Source organism: Amphiprion ocellaris, chromosome 24 (assembly GCF_022539595.1).
Source record: "Amphiprion ocellaris isolate individual 3 ecotype Okinawa chromosome 24, ASM2253959v1, whole genome shotgun sequence".
Taxonomy (NCBI): Eukaryota; Metazoa; Chordata; class Actinopteri; family Pomacentridae; genus Amphiprion; species Amphiprion ocellaris.
The window spans coordinates 19,124,864-19,137,665 of record NC_072789.1 but is presented as its reverse complement, the minus strand read 5'-3'; the positions used below and the strand labels follow the sequence as shown (position 1 = coordinate 19,137,665).

At 37.5% G+C, this 12,802-nt stretch overlaps 2 protein-coding genes, 1 non-coding gene and 1 pseudogene across 21 annotated transcripts in view; 2 read left to right on the top strand and 2 right to left on the bottom strand.

Annotated features, from left to right (window-relative positions):
• The window catches only part of LOC111572686 (CLIP-associating protein 1-A-like), a 78,434-nt gene that overhangs the window by 60,771 nt on the left and 4,861 nt on the right, over nucleotides 1-12,802 (bottom strand). For all 19 annotated transcript variants that reach the window (XM_055008551.1, XM_055008553.1, XM_055008550.1 and 16 more), the window contains 6 exons: nucleotides 12,119-12,197; nucleotides 10,685-10,788; nucleotides 10,436-10,527; nucleotides 9,435-9,510; nucleotides 4,383-4,480; nucleotides 60-130 (listed from right to left, as the gene is read on the bottom strand). In XM_055008551.1, coding sequence (XP_054864526.1) covers nucleotides 60-130; nucleotides 4,383-4,480; nucleotides 9,435-9,510; nucleotides 10,436-10,527; nucleotides 10,685-10,788; nucleotides 12,119-12,197 — 520 coding nt within the window. The remainder of the gene's footprint in view (nucleotides 1-59; nucleotides 131-4,382; nucleotides 4,481-9,434; nucleotides 9,511-10,435; nucleotides 10,528-10,684; nucleotides 10,789-12,118; nucleotides 12,198-12,802) is intronic.
• Nucleotides 1,595-5,202, top strand: LOC111573675 (tripartite motif-containing protein 16-like). Its single transcript, XM_023277989.3, has one exon. The coding sequence runs from the start codon at nucleotides 1,672-1,674 to the stop codon at nucleotides 3,346-3,348; it is 1,677 nt and encodes a 558-aa protein (XP_023133757.2). The 5' UTR covers nucleotides 1,595-1,671; the 3' UTR covers nucleotides 3,349-5,202.
• Nucleotides 5,768-9,408, bottom strand: LOC111574077 (tripartite motif-containing protein 16-like; annotated as a pseudogene).
• Nucleotides 12,515-12,643, top strand: LOC111575352 (U4atac minor spliceosomal RNA). The gene has a single exon (XR_002746732.1). It is a non-coding gene; the product is annotated as a U4atac minor spliceosomal RNA (small nuclear RNA).

The window sequence follows — 12,802 nt, the reverse complement described above, 5'->3', positions numbered from 1 at the left end:
CAATAAACAAAACCACAACGAAGCTCAGAGAAGAAGATGAAACCAGCCGGTTACCTTACCTGACACAGGTGACAGGACCATGTTCCCCGACCTCTGGACTTCATCGAACTTACTGAAGATCACGTTGAGCCTGGAAACAGAGCGGGAGCAGAGAATCAGCACCAAATACCAAACAGGAAATAAACCGTGGTGGCTTCAGGCGCTGAAAAACTGAAAACTGGCTCATTTCACACTCCCCGGAGAGCAGTTAAATAGGCCAAAGGAACAGTCCGTCGAGTCTCTGCATCCAAAAATACCCAACCATGGGAGACTGTGACGCCTGCCGGGTAATATTATTAGAACAAACACTAATAATCACAATGTCAGTGGAACACCAGCCATGGGTGGCTCTGAAGTTAACAAGAGAATGACAGTGCTGACGGTAAAGTCACCTTAAAAACCATGGATTAAGGTCAGTGTGTTCAGGATAACAGCATCCAGGTGCTGAAATGATGGGTCAATTATTCAGTCAGTCATCACCAGAACAGCAACGGTCAATTAATTAAATAGATCACTGGAAAAAATAACTAAACTGGCATATATGTTGGCAATCTGACAGTCATTCACATTTTTACAACAAATTCATAAAATAAAAAGTTTATTCCAAGTTTACTTCAAAATAAAAGTGCACTCGAATGTCATTAATCTGGATATTAACTACTGAAGAGTCAAAACGTGGATATTAATGTACTAAAAAGTCGAAACCTGGATATTAATGGACTAAAGTGAATAAAACCTGGATATTAATGTACTAAAGAGTCTAAAACCTGGAAATCAATGTATTAAGTGTCAAAAACCTGGATATTAATGTACTAAAGTGTCAAAAACTTGGATATTAATGTACTAAAGAGTCGAAAACCTGGATATTAATGTAGTAAAGAGTCAAAAACCTGGATATTAATGGACTAAAGAGTCGAAAACCTGGATATTAATGTAGTAAAGAGTCAAAAACCTGGATATTAATGGACTAAAGAGTCAAAAATCTGGATATTAATGGACTAAAGTGCCAAAAACCTGGATATTAATGTACTAAAGAGTCAAAAACCTGGATATTAATGGACTAAAGTGAATAAAACCTGGATATTAACGTACTAAAGAGTCAAAAACCTGGAAATCAATGTATTAAGTGTCAAAAACCTGGATATTAATGTACTGAAGAGTTTAAAACCTGGAAATCAATGTATTAAGTCTAAAACCTGGATATTAATGTACCAAAGTGAATGAAACTTGGATATTAATGGACTAAAGAGTGAAATGTTTCAGAGTGGACATTAAAGCATGCTGGCTGCAGATGTAACCGGACATCCTGGTGTTTTAGATGTTCTATTTTGACGTCCAGTGCATTGAAATGCATTGAATCATTGTGAGGAGGATACAGTTTGGTCGTGTGGATACTGGAACACAACCAGAGTGTTTCAAAGCGCTGCTCTTCCTGGAATGAGTCTGAAAACCCTCCCTCTTCCTGCCGCTGCCAGACACAGCAGATCCAGTTGTTCCCTCCCTTCATATCCATAAAACTGGGTGGAAGCAACATGTGGAGATAAAAGAGAGCTGACTGGCTCAGACTAGTTTCAGTAGATTCACTTCCCTGAAAAAAGAAACTCACTCAGTCGCTGCTGCCCAGACGAGAAAATGGCTCAAAAAGGAACTAAACTTTATCCAGAAAAGTTCTGTTGTTCCATCTGTCTGGATCTCCTGAAGGATCCAGTGGCTCTCTCCTGTGGACACAGCTACTGTATGAAGTGTATTGAAGCCCACTGGGATGGAGAGGACCTGAAGACAACCTACAGCTGCCCTCAGTGCAGGAAGACCTTCACACAGAGGCCTGTCCTGGACAAGAACGTCCTGTTAGCAGAGTTAGTGGAGGAGCTGAAGAAGACTGGACTCCAAGCTGCTGCTGCTGATCACTGCTATGCTGGAGATGAAGATGTGTCCTGTGATGTCTGCACTGGGAGGAAGATGAAGGCTGTCAAGTCCTGTCTGGTCTGTCTGGTCTCCTACTGTGAGAAACACCTTCAGCCTCACTATGAGTCTCCAGCCTTTAAGAAACACCAGCTGGTGGAGCCCTCCAAGAACCTCCAGGAGAACATCTGCTCTCGTCATGATGAGGTGATGAAGATGTTCTGTCGTACTGATCAGCAGTTGATCTGTTATCTCTGCTCTGTGGACAAACATAAAGGCCACGACACAGTCTCAGCTGCAGCAGAAAGGACTGAGAGGCAGAAGAAGCTGGAGGAGAGTCGACTGAACATCCAGCAGAGAATCCAGGACAGACAGAAAGACGTGAAGCTGCTTCAACAGGAGATGAAGGACATCAGAGTCTCTGCTGATAAAACAGTGGAGGACAGTGAGAAGATGTTCACCCAGATGATCCATCTCATCCAGAACAGAAGCTCTGAGGTGGAGCAGCAGATCAGATCCCAGCAGGAGACCGAAGAGAGTCGAGTCAAAGAGCTTCAGGAGAAGCTGGAGCAGGAGATCAAGGATCTGGAGAGGAAAGATGCTGAGCTGAAGCAGATTTCAGATCTAGAAGATCACAACCAGTTTCTCCACAAATACCCCTCAGTGTCAGCACTCAGTGAGTCCAAACCTTCATCCAGCATCAACATCTGTCCTCAGAGACACTTTGAGGACATGACAGCAGCTGTGAAAGAGCTCAGAGACCAACTACAGGACATTTTGAAGAACACCTGGACAAACCTCTCAGAGACAGGGACTCAATCACATGTTCTACTGCCACAACCAGAACCAGAACCAAAGACCAGAGCTGGATTCTTAAAATATTCACAAGAAATCACTCTGGATCTGAACACAGCTCACAGAAAGCTGTTACTATCTGAAGGGAACAGAAAAGTAAAGGTAATCAAACACCAACACTTTTATCCTGATCATCCAGACAGATTCACTGACTGGTTTCAGATCCTGAGTAAAGAGAGTCTGACTGGACGATGTTACTGGGAGGTGGAGTGGAGAGGAGATCGACTTTATGTCGCAGTTTCATACAAGAACATCTGCAGAACCGGGAGCACCTCTGAAAGTGCCTTTGGACTCAATGACAAGTCCTGGGCTTTATATTGTGACACCTACAGTTATAAATTTTGGTACAACATCCAAACTCCCATCTTAGGTCCTCGGTCCTCCAGAATCGGAGTCTATCTGGATCACAGTGCAGGCATTCTCTCCTTCTACAGCGTCTCTGAAACCATGATTCTCCTCCACAGAGTCCAGACCACATTCACTGAGCCGCTACATGCTGGAGTTCGACTTTATTATGCTGGAAACACTGCAGAGTTCATTAAACTCACATAGTGCCAAAAACTGGATATTGACACACTAAAGTATCAAAAACTTGGATATTAATGCATGTATATGTCAAAAACCTGGATATTAATGTACTAAAGAGTCAAAAACCTGGATATTAAGGTACTAAAAAGTCAAAAACCTGGATTTTTATGCACTAAAGACTCAAAAATCTGGATATTAATGTACTAAAGTCTTAAGAACCTGGATATTAATCTATAAAAGTGTCAAAAACCTGGATATTAATGTACAAAAGTGTCAAAAGCCTGGATATTAATGTACTAAAGAGACAAAAACCTGGATTTTTATGTACTAAGGAGTCAAAAACCTGGATATTAATGTACTAATGTGTCAAAAACCTGGATATTAATGTACTAAAGTGTCAGAAATGTGGATATTCATCTACTAAAGAGTCAAAAACCTGGACATTCATGTAGTAAAGAGTCAAAAATCTGGATATTAATGTACTATAGAGTCTGAAACCTGGATATTAATGTACTAAAGAGTCAAAAGTCTGGATATTAACGTACTAAAGAGTCAAAAGTCTGGATATATATGTACTAAAGTGTTGTGTAGTTGTTATGGGTCGACATTTCTGACATGTCTGTGAACACATCTGTGACAAGTCGCCATTGGTGTTAGAAGGTGTTTTTCCACGATCAGTGTTATTAAACTTATCTATTCTGTTGACATGTTCAGCTTCAGAGATGACCTCTAATGTTTAGTGCAACTTTGTAATCTCCTACATCCCAAAATACTTAGTTTAGATTCTTGTTATGGGCGCCTCCGAGGCTGAAAAACACATGAAATGTTTTAAGTTTGTGTTCACCACTTCAATACTTTCCTATATATTTCATATTGAGGTTAAGAAAACATGCTTAAGGTTGATTTGTGCAGGGGTTATTACAATGTTTACACAGTGGGGTCTAGATAGCAGGACGTACTAAACAGAAAGGTTGTAAATATTAGAAATAACTCAACTAAAACAGCCCACAGATCTCTGCTTTGTAAGCCAGTACTGAGTTTCCAGGCCTTGAACGCACCGTGACTGTGGCAGGCCCTTCTTCCCCAGGTCCATTCGCACTCGTTCTCCAACATGGCGGTAGATCTCCACCAGACAGCTCATGGCTCCATCACGCACCTGCAAGACAACAACAAAAACTGAACATTAGCACCAACCACGGATCAAGTCGGAATCTTTTTAGAAATTAAGTGTCACTTGAAGTTCTCTGGCACATGGGAAATTCAGTCATCATTCTTTAATTATATCAAGACCATTGCGCTACTTCCACATTTCACTGCATATTTTTACTCAAGTATATTACTGGATGCAACATTTTACAGTTTACTAAAAACTCTTTAGTACATTAATATCCAGGTTTTTTTTACTCGTCATTGCATTAATATCCAGGTTTTTGACTCTCTAGTTCAATAATATCCAGGTTTTCAGACTTTAGTACATTAATATCCAGGTTTTTGACACTTCAGTAGATCAATATCCAAGTTGTTTAGATTTTAGTGCATTAATATCCAAGTTTTTGACTCTTTACTACATTAATATCCAGATTTTTCATACTTTAGTACATCAATATTCAGGTTTTGACACTTCGGTACGTTAATATCCATATTTTTGACACTTTAGTACATTAATATCCAGGTTTTAGACTCTTTACTACATTAATATCCAGGTTTTAGACTCTTTACTACATTAATATCCAAATTTTTCACTCTTCAGTACATTAATACTTCACAGTTTACTTTCGTACTTTTTCACTCATGGTACATTTCAGGCTCTTTTCTGCATTTTGTACTTGAGTATATTTTTCCAGTTTATTTGTATTTGCTGTAACGACAGAATTTCCACTCGAGGATCAATAAAGTCTTTTTATTCTATCTCTTTTTCTATTTATTTATACAATTACTGCTCAAGCGACTCATTTTGTGTGACTCTTCTTTTCCAGATTACACTTGAATCTATGTGCAGAATTAAATGTCCTAGTTTTATTCTGTGAACAGCCGGACCACGTATATTAAGAGTTTTCTGCTGCCTTCCTGCTCGGCCTCATAAAACCCACTCATTATTTTGACCACAGAAGAAGAAGAATGTGATGTAGTTGCTTCAGCGTGCTTGGCTTTAGGAAGGAAGGGTCATAGGCAGGGCTTCCTGTCTTTCTAGTGATGACAGACCTCTGCAGCCAATCAGAGGAAACCAAATCTGAGGTTTTATCCCTGAAAGGTCTCATGTGCTGAGCTGGTCCTGCAGTGTTTGGACTTCACCATCAGAGGGCAGTCATACACCAGAAACACTGCAGAAGATCTTTATGGTGACATCAAATGCTCCACAACATACAGCAATAATTTAAACTGCACCGATCATCCACCGTCTACACACAACAGAAAATGCAAAATCATTATTCTCTACACATGGAAAGGTATATAGCAGAAGTTTATTCCAAATGCTGCAACCAAACAAATTACCATTTAAAAAAATACAGATTTTTGATTATTTTGTAAAATTACAAATAAAATCGATTGAAATCACAAAAAGCAGTTTTAATTTACATGCTAGCTGGAGAACAAGAGGAAAAAACTGTCAGTAATGTCCACATCAAAAATCTGGAAATAATTACATAGATAATTCTTAAAACTGTTTTTGAGATTTCTTTCATTTGGTTTAATTGCAGAATAAATATGTGTATTCAAGAGTGAAAAGCCATTCATTTTTAACTGTTATTTAATAGTATGAATACAGTATAATCACTAGTGCACACTCCAAACAAATGTCTTAGTCTACGTCTTAACTATGAAAAAACAAAACTGTCAACAGTTTCCACATCAAAAACCTTGTTAATTTAAACCAGCTAAAAAATATAATTTTACAGACAGTTGCTGGTATTTTAACACTTCTACATTTTCAAAATGTTACAGCTTATTCACCAGCTTGATATTTTTACAGTTTACAGTTCAGTTCACACTTTAGTACATTAAAACTTGTTAGTGCATTAACATTCAAGTTGTTGATACTTAGGTACAATAATATCTAAGTTTTTGACTCTTTAGTACATTAATATCCAGGTTTTAGACTAATTAGTACATTAATATCGAAGTTTTTAACACTTTTGTGCATGAATATCCAGGTTTTTGAGATTTTAGTACATTAATATCCAGGTTTTAGACTCTTTGGTACATTAATATCCAGGTTTTAGACACTTTAGTACATTAATATCCATGTTTTTGACTCTTTAGTACATTAATATCCATGTTTTTGACTCTTTAGTACATTAATATCCAGGTTTTAGACTCTTTGGTACATTAATATCCAGGTTTTAGACACTTTAGTACATTAATATCCATGTTTTTGACTCTTTAGTACATTAATATCCAGGTTTTAGACTCTTTAGTACATTAATATCCAGGTTTTAGACTCTTTGGTACATTAATATCCAAGTTTTTAACACTTTGGTGCATTAATATCCAGGTTTTAGACTCTTCAGTACATTAACATTCAGGTTTTTGACATATACGCATTAATATCCAAGTTTTTGATACTTTAGTGTGTTAATATCCAGTTTTTGGCACTATGTGAGTTTAATGAACTCTGCAGTGTTTCCAGCATAATAAAGTCGAACTCCAGCATGTAGCGGCTCAGTGAATGTGGTCTGGACTCTGTGGAGGAGAATCATGGTTTCAGAGACGCTGTAGAAGGACAGAATACCTGCACTGTGATCCAGATAGACGCCGATTCTGGAGGACCGAGGAACTGAGACGGAAGTTTCGGTGTTCTTGTACCGAAATTTATAACTGCTGGTGTGACATCGTAAAGCCCAAGACTTGTCATTGAGTCCAAATCCACAGTCTTTTGAGCTTCCTGCTCTACTGATTCTCTTGTATGCAATGGCTACATCAACTCCTCCTCCTCCACTCCACTCCACCTCCCAGTAGCATCGTCCAATCACACTGTCTTTACCCAGGACCTGAAAATAATAAGTGAAACTGTCTGGATAACGAGAATCAGACTGAGACGAATGTTGTTGATTCACTAATGTTACTTTTCTGTCTCCATCAGACAGAAACAGATGTCTGTGAGCTGCGTCTGGATCCAGAATGATTTCTTGTGAATATTTTAAGAATCCAGCTCTGGTCTTTGGTTCTGACAGTAAACCTCCCATTACAGTAACTTCCACTGAGAGGTTTGTCCAGGTGTCCCTCAGAATGTCCTGTAGTTGATCTCTGAGCTCTTTCACAGCTGCTGTCACGTCCTCCAAGTCTTTTTGAATACCAATGTTGATGCTGGATGAAGGTTTGGACTCACTGAGTGCTGACACTGAGGGGTATTTGTGGAGAAACTGGGTGTGATCTTCTAGATCTGAGATCTGCTTCAGCTCAGCGTCTTTCCTCTCCAGATCCTTGATCTCCTGCTCCAGCTTCTCCTGAAGCTCTTTGACTCGACTCTCTTCGGTCTCCTGCTGGGATCTGATCTGCTGCTCCACCTCAGAGCTTCTGTTCTGGATGAGATGGATCAGCTCACTGAACATCTTCTCACTGTCCTCCACTGTTTTATCAGCAGAGACTCTGATGTCCTTCATCTCCTGTTGAAGCAGCTTCACGTCTTTCTGTCTGTCCTGGATTCTCTGCTGGATGTTCAGTCGACTCTCCTCCAGCTTCTTCTGCCTCTCAGTCCTTTCTGCTGCAGCTTTGACTGTTTCATGGTCTTTATGTTCCTCCACAGAGCAGAGATAACAGATCAACTGCTGATCAGTACGACAGAACATCTTCATCACCTCATCATGACGAGAGCAGATGTTCTCCTGGAGGTTCTTGGAGGGCTCCACCAGCTGGTGTTTCTTAAAGGCTGGAGACTCATAGTGAGGTTGAAGGTGTTTCTCACAGTAGGAGACCAGACAGACCAGACAGGACTTGACAGCCTTCATCTTCCAGTGCAGACATCACAGGACACATCTTCATCTCCAGCATAGCAGTGATCAGCAGCAGCAGCTTGGAGTCCAGTCTTCTTCAGCTCCTCCACTAACTCTGCTAACAGGACGTTCTTGTCCAGGACAGGCCTCTGTGTGAAGGTCTTCCTGCACTGAGGGCAGCTGTAGGTTGTCTTCAGGTCCTCTCCATCCCAGTGGGTTTCAATACACTTCATACAGTAGCTGTGTCCACAGGAGAGAGCCACTGGATCCTTCAGGAGATCCAGACAGATGGAACAAGAGATGCTCTCCGGATAAAGCTCGGCTTCTTTCTGAGCCATTTTCTCTTCGAAGCAGCAGCGACTGAATAAGTTTCTGCTTTCAGGGAAGTGAATCTACTGAAATTAGTCTGAGCCAGTCAGCTCTCTTTTATCTCCACATGTTGCTTCCACCCAGTTTTATGGATATGAAGGGAGGGAACAAACAAATATGTGGTCAGACTGGATCTGCTGGGAATGTTTTCTCTTTTTTTCCAGGAAGAGAAACGCTTTGAAAAACTGCAGTCACACACCAAAACAAACCTCTGACCATCGCCGTCTACCTGCCACAGGTAAACGTGTCTATGAAAGGCATCGACTTCCTGTGGATGTTTTCTCCTTTTGTTGCTCCTCAACACTGAATCACGGTCAATTTTGCTTACAGTCCAAAAAATTTACAAAAACTAATCTTTATTGTCAAAGGGAAAACAGATTTCAACAAAATAATGTCAGATAATTAAAAATATAAAAGCTGAAATAAGTGATTACATAAGTGGGTCGTCCACCTCAGACCATCAGATTTTAACTAGAATTTTTGCTCGGCCATCTCTGATTTGCTTGAATTCTTATTAGTGTATTTACAAAGATGTTTGTGAAATTTTAGCTTAACATCAAATACTTTTTATTGGCAGCCTGAAATTACTATAACATTAAATATAAATATAAAATAATGTTTTCCTGAATATGTGCAACTGCCTTCTGTTTCACTTCTTGTCTGTTATTATATTCATTGTTTTCATATTATTATACATATTTCTTGGTTGATTTTATTTGTGACTGATTGTCAAACTGGATAGAAATGTAGAAGCAGCAGGAGCTCCACTGATGTTGCTTTCTGCTGATAAAATAAAAACCTTTCTCCTACCTGACTGGTGGGATCTCCGAGGAGGTTACAGATGTGAGGAACAATTTTACTGAGAGTCAGACTCTGAGATCCAAACCTGGAACAACAAAACACAAATATTCCAACCTGAAAAGAGACTTTCTGGGCAACAACTGAGCGACACGTTGAGTGGATTCTGCTTGAAGCTCCTCTACTTCTACGAACACCGCCTCCATTTCCTTTTGCTTTATTTCAACCAGATCTTAACTAGAAGCTCAGGTATTCAGTTAATCATCAGGTCAAGCCAAACTAGAAAATATTTACATTTGAGAAGCTGCAATTAGATAATTAGGCAGTTTTAATTTAAAAAACTCCTATAACTGATTATTTTTTTATCAAAATATTTAGCAATTACTGTAAAAGTTCTTCTAAATACAAACATTTGCTGCTTTTCTTTGAATATAACAAGCAGTCTGAGGACGTCACACTGAAGCGGATGAAGTATTTCCAGAGAAATGATGCTAAAATAACACAAAAATGACACCAAAAGACACAAAAGGATGCCAAAATAACTAATAAATGTCACAAAAAGACACAAAGCCATGCTAAAATACCACAAAAATGACAAAACAATGCTTAAATACCACAAAAATGACACAAAAAGACACAAAGCATGCTCCATTAACTAAAAAAAGACACATAATGATACTGATATAACTAATAAATGACAAAAAATGACTTAAAAAAAGACAAAAAAAGATGCTAAAATAACTTTAAAAAGACAAAAAAGACATAAAAGACACATAATGATGCTAAGATAACTAATAAATGACACATAAAGACTAACTGTTAGCAGCCATCATTAATTTGTTCTTTTAAATGTATGTTAATGTATAAAATGCAGAAAAATGTCGACACATAAAACCAAACAGATATTCACTGTGTTTCCTTTCACATTAATCTGTCCTCATTAGCTTCAGTCCAGTTCAGTTGTATGTAAACTCTTTTTCTTCCACTAGAGACCAGATCAAACATCTACTCACACGTTGAGGGTTGAGATGAGACAGAGGCAGAGTCCTTCTCTGGTCCGGCTGTTCTTATGCTTGAATCCTCCCATCATTCGCTCCCAAACATACTGAGGAAAACACAGACAACACGTTTCTGTTACAACCTGCATCCGTCTGAGTAAAATGAGGCTAAACAGTATTTTAGAAGAGTCAACTCCGCGTGTGATAAATGAAAGGAGAGAATAAAGTCATCGTCCAGTTGTTGCAGTGGGTCAAAGTGTGAACCTGTGGGTTTGCAGCCTGGTCCATGATCTTCAGCAGCAGAGCCTGGTCCTGGTCTCGGACCTGGTCCTTGGCGTCTCCCAGTCGATCCATCAGACTCGGCAGAACTGAGCCGACACAGAAACACAGGCGGCGTTTAACCAGCAGCCCGGAGATAAAACACTAAAAACAACGTTTAATCTGCTCCTCCTGCATCTGTTTGGTTTGTGGTACTAAACAAAATATATTTTAGATTTACACATTTACACAACTGTACAAGCCAGCAGTCACATGACACCAAGAAAAGTTCAGCTGATCTGAACACAAAGCAGACACACTATTACATGAATTATATAAATACATTTTGAATTTTTTCTTTATTTCTATTAAATATTTTAACTATTTAAAAAAGGTAATATTATAAATAAATCCATAAATAGAGATTTATTTAAGACATAAATGAATGTGCACAGAGAATTATTTATTGCATAAATAAATGACGTTGATGTTGCACATTTTGTCTTTGTTTTTATTTAATATTAAATATTATTTATTTAAAATTAAATAAAAATCAAATATTATTTCAATAATGAAATAAAAATAAATGTATAGATTTATTTTTATTTATTTCATAAATAAAACACAAATAAACATTTTGTAAATTTTTCTTTATTTCTATTTAATATCAAAAATGAGCATTTAATACATTCAATAATGTAATATAAATAAATGCATAAGTAGAGATTTTATTTAATACATAAATGATAAATATACCTTTAGTATAATTTACCTTATTTCTATTTAATATTAAATAAAATTATTAAAATTATAAGCAAATTAATTTATTTATCTATTATAAATAATTGCATAAATAAAGAATTATTTATTGCATACATGAATGAAAAATATATATTTTGTGTATTTGTTTTTATTTCTATTCAATATTAAATAGAAAAAAAATTCTTTCAATAATGTAATGCTATAATTAAATACATGAATATAGAACTATTTAATTAATGTCATATTATAAATAAATGCATACACTGAGAATTTATTGCATAAATAAATGGCAAATGTACATTTTGTACATTTTTCTTTATTTTCCTTTAATATTAAAGAGGAAAAAAATAATTCATTAAATAATGTCATATTATAAATAAATGCATAAATACAGAATTATTTATTACTAAAATAAATTGTAAATATGCATTTAGTACATTTGTTTTTGTTTCATTTAATATTAAATGGAAATACATAATTAGCAAATTAATTTAAAATTATAAGTAAATGCATTTATTTATCTATTATAAATGACTGCGTAAATAGAGAACTATTTATTGCACAAATAAATTACATATACACAAATAAATAAATGTTAATTAATTATAACTTGAGATTCTTATATTGTATTTTTGTTATTTAGACTGAAAATGTAAGAAATAAAGTGAAGCAGCTCACCAGTTCCAACCTGCGTCCTGAATCTCTCCTGCAGTCTGCTGACCAGAGCTGACAGAATATCCATCCCCAGCAAAACCACCTGAGAAACACAAAAAAAGAACAAAAAACTGAGAACAGAACGAAAAAAAGCTGAAAAACTGCCATAGAGAAGCTGCAGCCTCGGCATTGGACACTGGAGCAGAATACAGGCTGCAAAGGATTATGGGTAATGACAAAACCAAGAGTTTAGGCTCTAATAAAGCAGAAAACTAACAAAATAAGCCTTTTTAGTGTCATAAAACACGTGAATAAATGTCTAAGCCGTCTGCCTGTGAGATAAAACTCGGTTATTTCCATCAACCATGAGTGAAGCCGGTAGTTGGATCTCAGAATACGCTCTCAGAGCCGCACTAGTTAACTTTCCTTGTCATGGGGTGGTTCGGGAAACTCAATGAACGCGTAGTGAGAGTTTCCCTGCTGACACCATATCAACACATGCGCACCTCCTGAACTCTCAGTTCGGGTTCTGGTGCAATTTTTGGAAACTCTCTAACGCTGTGAGAGAAACAGAATGGTTGAAAATAAAAACAGGCGCTAAATCTACAGCGACATCTGCTGGAATAACAAGGAAACTGCATGGGAACTACAATCCAACATGGCGGAGCTGCACCCGGACTACAACTCAAGAGATGTTCCACATATGGC

Excerpts from the sequence above, each read along its gene's own strand:
- LOC111573675 (XM_023277989.3), top strand. The coding sequence starts at position 1,672 with ATGGCTCAAAAAGGAACTAAACTTTATCCAGAAAAGTTCTGTTGTTCC.